The following is a 9,403-nucleotide window of genomic DNA, read 5'->3' on the forward strand; positions in this document are numbered from 1 at the left end:
GTTTAAACCCTTTACAATGAAGTTATTTGGATTTTTACGAAATATCTTTGAAAGACAGGGTCCTGAAAAAGGGACGTTTCTTTTTGTGCTGAGTTTAATTATATGTACAGTACATATCTACCTCAATTACCTCGTACTCCTACACATCGACTCTAAGTTATTGTTACTCATTGTGTATCTATTATTACTTTTATTATTACATGTTTTACTTTTCTATTATTTCTCTATTTTCTCTCTCTGCATTGTTGGGAAGGGCCCGTAAGTAGGCATTTCACTGTTACACCTGTTGTTTACCAAGCATGTGACGAAACACATTTGATTTGATTTGAGAAGAAAATCTCGATTTTTAAACCAGGTGATACAGAGAATCCTATCTACACTGTTTGGCTGTCTATCTCTGAAACTTTTCATGAGGTAGGTAGGTTTCCATCCAATTGGCGAAAGATTTTCATACGAATATAAAAGAATCTGCATAAAAACAATATGCACATTTTCCATCAAATTGACTTGTTGCCGATAAAAGGCTGTGCGTGATGAAGTAATGCACATTAAAATACTTTTTGTATTAAAATTCCCATGTACCGAATAAAAAAAATACTACTTAAATGGGTTTCCATCTCATTTTAAACTATACTGATGGTTGTCTCACAAAAACTGTTGCATTATACAGTGAGTGTGCCCACTCTGGTATTGTGGGCACCACAACAGCTCTATCTGTGCGATTGGCTAGAGTGCACGTGTAGCCTACATGATGAGATTATTATTATGGACAAAAATAGCGAGATTATTTATAATTGTCAAACGACAGCAAAGCATCAATCACCATGTCACCAGAATAAGACCCTTGATATGTATTGAAAGGAGCATCAAGCTCATCACCTTGCACTTTCACCACCCTGTAAAGTTCATCATAACTTATTTCATCTGTAGCCTAATAAACTGCATGCTTTCCTGACGAGTCGTAGTGGGAGGACCACACGTCATCGCATGACTCCAAGTTTACTTAGGAACAATGGTTATTATATCAATATTTGTGCATAAAAGCGTTTACACTGACATTTCTCACATAATACATTTTACAGCCACAAAAAGATTCCACCTTGTCTAGCGTGACCTGGACAGAGTTCTAAGAAAAGCTTGGTGCAGAAACAACAGAGTAAAGCTCACCTCAGGTTGTGTGGAAAAATGTCAAAGCATTGTGTACTACTAACTAACTATGGTGATGGTAGTGATAGACACTACTCACTTCAGTGAAACCATGGAACAGGCTGAGCGGGAGGAGGGGCTTCAGCGCCATGGATTGGTGGACTCCTCCCACAGGAGGCCCAAAGTCCAATGAAGGCAGGGTAGCGGTCTGACAGACGTTACCTAGGAGACAGTCATCACGTCAATTCTAAACAGATTAATACAGTTAAGAGGGTGAGGGCGAGGAGCTAATCACACTCACTCACGCACACACATACTGGCCCACAGACACACACAGAGTTTGGTTCAATAAGGTCATTAGTGCATCCTCTGTGATTAGCTCTGTTTGTGTGGGGGAGTTCCTGATTATGGAGAGTTTGTTTTGTTTTGGGATTTCCACTGAGCCTGATTACAGTTTGATAATCATAACAATCACAGCCCCACCCATGTACACCCTGCTGCACAAACATTTGGCCTGATTACCTTAAGTGTGTGTGTGTGTGTGTGTGTGTGTGTGTGTGTGTGTGTGTGTGTGTGTGTGTGTGTGTGTGTGTGTGTGTGTGTGTGTGTGTGTGTGTGTGTGTGTGTGTGTGTGTGTGTGTGTGTGTGTGTGTGTGTGTGTGTGTGTGTGTGTGTGTGTCTGAGCGAGAGAGAGAAAGAGAGTGAAGACTAAAGAGGACTAGCAAGTACAAGAGCTAATAAGATAAAGATGAGTGTTAGAGCACAAGCTGAATGTGTGTTTTCTCTCTGTCTGTCCCTACCTCTCTCTCTCCGTCCTCTCATCTTCTCTTGATCTCTCTGTCTGTCCCTACCTCGCTCTCTCCGTCCTCTCATCTTCTCTTGATCTCTCTGTCTGTCCCTACCTCGCTCCCTCATCTTCTCTTGATGTCTCTGTCTGTCCCTACCTCCCTACCTCGGTCCTCTCATCTTCTCTTGATGTCTCTGTCTGTCCCTACCTCGCTCCCTCGGTCCTCTCATCTTCTCTTGATGTCTCTGTCTGTCCCTACCTCCCTCCCTCGGTCCTCTCATCTTCTCTTGATGTCTCTGTCTGTCCCTACCTCTCTCCCTCGGTCCTCTCATCTTCTCTTGATCTCTCTGTCTGTCCCTACCTCGCTCCCTCATCTTCTCTTGATGTCTCTGTCTGTCCCTACCTCGCTCCCTCGGTCCTCTCATCTTCTCTTGATGTCTCTGTCTGTCGCTACCTCGCTCCTTCCATCCTCTCATCTTCTCTTGATCTCTCTGTCTGTCGCTACCTCGCTCCCTCCCTCCTCTCATCTTCTATTGATTTCTCTGTCTGTCGCTACCTCGCTCCCTCCCTCCTCTCATCTTCTCTTGATGTCTCTGTCTGTCCCTACCTCCCTACCTCGGTCCTCTCATCTTCTCTTGATGTCTCTGTCTGTCCCTACCTCTCTCCCTCCGTCCTCTCATCTTCTCTTGATGTCTCTGTCTGTCGCTACCTCGCTCCTTCCATCCTCTCATCTTCTCTTGATCTCTCTGTCTGTCGCTACCTCGCTCCTTCCGTCCTCTCATCTTCTCTTGATCTCTCTGTCTGTCGCTACCTCGCTCCCTCCCTCCTCTCATCTTCTCTTGATCTCTCTGTCTGTCGCTCCCTCGCTCCCTCCCTCCTCTCATCTTCTCTTGATGTCTCTGTCTGTCCCTACCTCCCTACCTCGGTCCTCTCATCTTCTCTTGATGTCTCTGTCTGTCCCTACCTCCCTACCTCGGTCCTCTCATCTTCTCTTGATGTCTCTGTCTGTCCCTACCTCTCTCCCTCGGTCCTCTCATCTTCTCTTGATCTCTCTGTCTGTCCCTACCTCCCTACCTCGGTCCCTCATCTTCTCTTGATGTCTCTGTCTGTCCCTACCTCATCTTCTCTTGATGTCTCTGTCTGTCCTCCCTCATCTTCTCTTGATCTCTCTGTCTGTCCCTACCTCGCTCCCTCCGTCCTCTCATCTTCTCTTGATGTCTCTGTCTGTCGCTACCTCGCTCCTTCCATCCTCTCATCTTCTCTTGATCTCTCTGTCTGTCCCTACCTCGCTCCCTCGGTCCTCTCATCTTCTCTTGATGTCTCTGTCTGTCCCTACCTCCCTACCTCGGTCCTCTCATCTTCTCTTGATGTCTCTGTCTGTCCCTACCTCGCTCCCTCGGTCCTCTCATCTTCTCTTGATCTCTCTGTCTGTCCCTACCTCGCTCCCTCCGTCCTCTCATCTTCTCTTGATGTCTCTGTCTGTCGCTACCTCGCTCCTTCCATCCTCTCATCTTCTCTTGATCTCTCTGTCTGTCGCTACCTCGCTCCCTCCCTCCTCTCATCTTCTCTTGATCTCTCTGTCTGTCGCTACCTCGCTTCTTCCGTCCTCTCATCTTCTCTTGATCTCTCTGTCTGTCGCTACCTCGCTCCTTCCGTCCTCTCATCTTCTCTTGATCTCTCTGTCTGTCGCTACCTCGCTCCCTCCCTCCTCGCTCGATGTCTCTGTCTGCCTGTCTGTCTGTCTGTCTGTCTGTCTGTCTGTCTGTCTGTCTGTCTGTCTGTCTGTCTGTCTGCCTGTCTGCCTGTCTGTCTGTCTGTCTGTCTGTCTGTCTGTCTGTCTGTCTGTCTGTCTGTCTGTCTGCCTGCCTGCCTGCCTGCCTGTCTGTCTGTCTGTCTGTCTGTCTGTCTGTCTGTCTCTCAATTAAATTAAATGCAAGGGACTTTATTAGCATGTGAAACATATATTACCATTGCCAAAGCAAGTGAAGTAGATAATATACAAAAGTTAAATAAACAATAAAAATTAACTGTAAACATTACACTCATAGTTCAAAAAGAATAATGACATTACAAGTGTAATATTATGTATACAGTGTTCTAACGATGTGCAAATGGTTAAAGTACAAAAGGGAAAATAAATAAACATAAATATGGGTTGTATTTACAATGGTGTTTGTTCTTCAATGGTTGCCTTTTTCTTTGTAGCAATAAGTCACAAATATTGCTGCTGTGATGGCACACTTTGGTATTTTACCCAGTAGATATGGGAGTCTCCCTCTCTCTCTCAGTCTATTTCTCTGTCTTGCTTTGTCTGTCTCTCTCTCTTTCTGTCTCTCTTTCTCCCTGACTCCCTCTCCGACTCCCTCTCCGACTCCCTCTCTGACTCCCTTTCTGTCTCGCTCTGTTTTTCTCTCTATGTCCGTCTGTCTCTCTTTATGTCTCTCACTCTGTCCCTCACTGTCTCTTTCTCCATCTCTGTCTCTCTTTCTCCCTCTTTGTCTCTCTCTATCTCGCTCTGTCTCTCTATGTCTGTCTGTCTCTCTTTCTGTCTCACACTCTGTGTGATTCTGCAGTCTTCTAATATAAAATGTATAGATAGCAATAGCATACCTTTGGCTGAGAGACATGCAGGGAGAACAATGCATCCTACTTTTTCCCCCTTCTAAATCCCATTGATCCCTCCCATCGGACTTTGGTCAAAACCAGTGCACTATGTATGGAACAGGAGTCGATTTGGGAAGCAGACTGAGAAGGTTTATTATGTAGCACCAGGCATGACAGCATGGAGCAAAGTCACACTTTATCATCAAATAGAGTTGGAGGCAGAAGCCCTGAGTTGAGTAAACAAGAGCAACATGATATTTCTGTACTTAGTGCATTCTGAAAATATTCAGACCCATTGTCATTATGGGGTATTGTGTGTAGTTTGATGAGGAAAAAAATGTTTTAATTCCATTTTAGAATAAGGCTGTAACGTAATAAACTTACCGAATGCACTGTATGTATGTCGTTTTTTTTGTGGTGTGGTTTTCAAATACAGTGCCTTTAGAAAGTATTCAGACCACTTGAAGTTTGGGAGCCCCTGCTCTATGCTTATGCGCGAGTGAAGTGAGTTCGGAAAACATCATTTATTCTATGAATTTTAGGGGGATTTTACATATTTCCGAAATATGGTGTTAACGATCTATCCGCACTCGGGAACGCACTAAACAACGCGCCGTGGTACACTCAAAAAGGGTGGTCTCGGTCCGATTCAATTCGTACTGTGGTGCCGTTCGCTCACGGTGAGAACAGAACGCAGTCCGTAGCGAACACAGGAAAATAACCAGTCACGCATTATTATTGGTTGTTTGACTGCGCTCATTGGTTGTTTTTGACAGCATTTAATTAAATGCACACAGCATCTTCATTTGAGATCTCAGAAATATGTGAGTAGTAGCAGCGCATTTATGAGAGCATCCGATTCGGATTCGTGGGAGAAGGGGGCTATATATAGGCTGTTTATTTCACCTTTATTTAACCAGGTAGGCTAGTTGAGAACAAGTTCTCATTTGCAACTGCGACCTGGCCAAGATAACGCATAGCAGTGTGAACAGACAACACAGAGTTACACATGGAGTAAACAATTAACAAGTCAATAACACAGTAGGAAAAAAGGGGGGAGTCTATCTATATACATTGTGTGCAAAAGGCATGAGGAGGTAGGCTAATAATTACAGTATTGCAGATTAACACCGGAGTGATAAATGATCAGATGGTCATGTACAGGTAGAGATATTGGTGTGCAAAAGAGCAGAAAAGTAAATAAATAAAAACAGTATGGGGATGAGGTAGGTAAAAATGGGTGGGCTATTTACCGATAGACTATGTACAGCTGCAGCGATTGGTTAGCTGCTCAGATAGCAGATGTTTGAAGTTGGTGAGGGAGATAAAAGTCTCCAACTTCAGCGATTTTTGCAATTCGTTCCAGTCACAGGCAGCAGAGAACTGGAACGAAAGGCGGCCAAATGAGGTGTTGGCTTTAGGGATGATCAGTGAGATACACCTGCTGGAGCGCGTGCTACGGATGGGTGTTGCCATCGTGACCAGTGAACTGAGATAAGGCGGAGCTTTACCTAGCATGGACTTGTAGATGACCTGGAGCCAGTGGGTCTGGCGACGAATATGTTGCGAGGGCCAGCCGACTAGAGCATACAAGTCGCAGTGGTGGGTGGTATAAGGTGCTTTAGTGACAAAACGGATGGCACTGTGATAAACTGCATCCAGTTTGCTGAGTAGAGTGTTGGAAGCAATTTTGTAGATGACATCGCTGAAGTCGAGGATCAGTAGGATAGTCAGTTTTACTAGGGTAAGTTTGGCGGCGTGAGTGAAGGAGGCTTTGTTGCGGAATAGAAAGCCGACTCTTGATTTGATTTTCGATTGGAGATGTTTGATATGAGTCTGGAAGGAGAGTTTACAGTCTAGCCAGACACCTAGGTACTTATAGATGTCCACATATTCAAGGTTGGAACCATCCAGGGTGGTGATGCTGGTCAGGCGTGCGGGTGCAGGCAGCGAACGGTTGAAAAGCATGCATTTGGTTTTACTAGCGTTTAAGAGCAGTTGGAGGCCACGGAAGGAGTGTTGTATGGCATTGAAGCTCGTTTGGAGGTTAGATAGCACAGTGTCCAAGGACGGGCCGGAAGTATATAGAATGGTGTCGTCTGTGTAGAGGTGGATCAGGGAATCGCCCGCAGCAAGAGAAACATCATCGATATATACAGAAAAAAGAGTCGGCCCGAGGATTGAACCCTGTGGCACCCCCATAGAGACTGCCAGAGGACAGCATGCCCTCCGATTTGACACACTGAACTCTGTCTGCAAAGTAATTGGTGAACCAGGCAAGGCAGTCATCCGAAAAACAGAGGCTACTGAGTCTGCCGATAAGAATATGGTGATTGACCGAGTCGAAAGCCTTGGCAAGGTCTATGAAGACGGCTGCACAGTACTGTCTTTTATCGATGGCGGTTATGATATCGTTTAGTACCTTGAGCGTGGCTGAGGTGCACCCGTGACCGGCTCGGAAACCAGATTGCACAGCGGAGAAGGTACGGTGGGATTCGAGATGGTCAGTGACCTGTTTGTTGACTTGGCTTTCGAAGACCTTAGATAGGCAGGGCAGGATGGATATAGGTCTGTAACAGTTTGGGTCCAGGGTGTCTCCCCCTTTGAAGAGGGGGATGACTGCGGCAGCTTTCCAATCCTTGGGGATCTCAGACGATATGAAAGAGAGGTTGAACAGGCTGGTAATAGGGGTTGCGACAATGGCGGCGGATAGTTTCAGAAATAGAGGGTCCAGATTGTCAAGCCCAGCTGATTTTGTACGGGTCCAGGTTTTGCAGCTCTTTCAGAACATCTGCTATCTGGATTTGGGTAAAGGAGAACCTGGAGAGGCTTGGGCGAGTAGCTGCGGGGGGCGGAGCTGTTGGCTGAGGTTGGAGTAGCCAGGCGGAAGGCATGGCCAGCCGTTGAGAAATGCTTGTTGAAGTTTTCGATAATCATGGATTTATCGGTGGTGACCGTGTTACCTAGCCTCAGTGCAGTGGGCAGCTGGGAGGAGGTGCTCTTGTTCTCCATGGACTTCACAGTGTCCCAGAACTTTTTGGAGTTGGAGCTACAGAATGCAAACTTCTGCCTGAAGAAGCTGGCCTTAGCTTTCCTGACTGACTGCGTGTATTGGTTCCTGACTTCCCTGAACACTTGCATATCGCGGGGACTATTCGATGCTATTGCAGTCCGCCACAGGATGTTTTTGTGCTGGTCGAGGGCAGTCAGGTCTGGAGTGAACCAAGGACTATATCTGTTCTTAGTTCTGCTACTCACGTAGCAGATTGAGATATTGCGCTGTTGTTGGATGACCAAAGTGAACTCCGATTCGAACTCCTCAAAACTATGTGTGAAATAGTTCACATAGAAACTTTGTGTCCAACTCATAATCAAATAGTCTTCCCCAAAATAACATGGTCGCTGTGGTAGAACGTTTATTTTGATTGGCGATTTTGTGCATTTATCAAAATCCCATCAAGTAGCCTGATTTCAAATTACATGTAAACAAGACTTTTTGGGAATCGTTATTTTTGCACATCATAAACGTTAAAAAAATTGACAATTATATTAATCTGACTATTCCGTATTACTGTGTGCATACTACTCAATGCCAGCCGTTTTCCTATTGGTCAGTCACTCTGACCGTTGTGTAACAGCTGCCGCATTACACTATAAAGGCTAAACATTCTGACACTACCAGAACTTTTGTCGGAGCCTACAATCTCACGTAGTGGTACTTAATCGGCAGACCTAGACCCTGTCACACTGAACGGTCCAAGACGTTCGATAATCCTTTACGACCTAAGAATTTTCCCACGACGTGGAAATCAATCTTGTCTGGGGATACAATCGGGGCATAAAACGGTTAGAATCGTACAGTCTGCAAAAGCATGTATGTATGTACGTACTAAAGGACGTAGACAGATCCACAGACCCCTCCCGATTTCATCGTTGGGGACAACAAAACAAAAAGGTGGACTCAACTTGCCAGGATGGGCAACAGGCTATTTCTGTGACCCATACGTCTGCATCCTTACAGCAGACATTTACATGGAGCATCTAACTGTGCATTTACTGAGCCTTAAATTGTAATGAACCTAACCCGTTTGAGTAGGCAATGTTTTATTTATTTAAGGCTACCTAAAAGCATTCTGGTAATTTCCTACTATACTTGAAGTAAAAATAAGTATCTCCTTACCAAAATACATGCTGGTCTTATCAACAATCAATATTCCTTTTTGCATGCAACTTCACCACCCCCTGGTCAAGTCTTCAATCGATTCTAGCTGAGCATGGTGGTATGATGGGTCCAGAATGAGTCTCCTCTCCTCCACAATAGGCTACCACTCACTGCTGAGGTAGGCTACTCTCCCTCCTCTAAACTCCCTCCCTCTCTCTAACCTTGTTTACACCTTGAGCTAACATGTGGTCCCAATCACTATCGGCTTAAGGTTCGTTTACACATGGAGGTAAAATGTCTCTCTTTCCCGTCCACTGTGCTCGCATTGTGACGAGATTTCCTGGTGCCTTCCTCTATGCAAATGATTTGACTTTCTTTCAAAATAATATGAATGTATTTATTTTAAGACAATTATTGATGCCATACGCCAATGGTGCAACCTGTCAATGATTAGAGAGGCCGGTATAATAATGATTTAAATGATTTGACCATCCAGATCTGTTAAAAACTTGATTGATATCCATGTACAATGGGTCCCTGAATACCTCGAGGCTGGTCTTTTAGTCGTCTACACCTGCCTGAAAATGTGGGCACAATCAGAATGTAAAGAAGATCAGGAAAAATGATACATGTTAGAACCAGGTGTAAACATGGCTTCTGTTTCCCTCCCCCTCCACCTCCCCCTGTCTTGCTCTGAGATGTGT

The 9,403-nt window shown here is 45.1% G+C and overlaps 1 protein-coding gene across 3 annotated transcripts in view; it reads right to left on the reverse strand.

The window, feature by feature from the left end:
• The window catches only part of LOC118375656 (zinc finger protein 385D-like), a 46,984-nt gene extending 38,100 nt beyond the window's left edge, over positions 1-8,884 (reverse strand). The window contains exons 1-2 of one of the 3 annotated variants that reach the window (XM_052469914.1): positions 8,718-8,884; positions 1,247-1,368 (exon numbers count right to left, since the gene is read on the reverse strand). Coding sequence is in view for 1 of the 3 variants with exons in the window: in XM_052469913.1 (XP_052325873.1) it covers positions 1,247-1,368; positions 8,718-8,763 (168 nt within the window). In the remaining 2 variants the exon portion in view is untranslated. Of the gene's footprint in view, positions 1-1,167; positions 1,369-8,717 lie in introns of all 3 variants that reach the window. The other 2 variants (XM_052469915.1, XM_052469913.1) reach the window with 2 other exon arrangements.
• Positions 8,885-9,403: the final 519 nt, after the last annotated feature.

Source organism: Oncorhynchus keta, chromosome 19, assembly GCF_023373465.1.
Source record: "Oncorhynchus keta strain PuntledgeMale-10-30-2019 chromosome 19, Oket_V2, whole genome shotgun sequence".
Taxonomy (NCBI): Eukaryota; Metazoa; Chordata; class Actinopteri; order Salmoniformes; family Salmonidae; genus Oncorhynchus; species Oncorhynchus keta.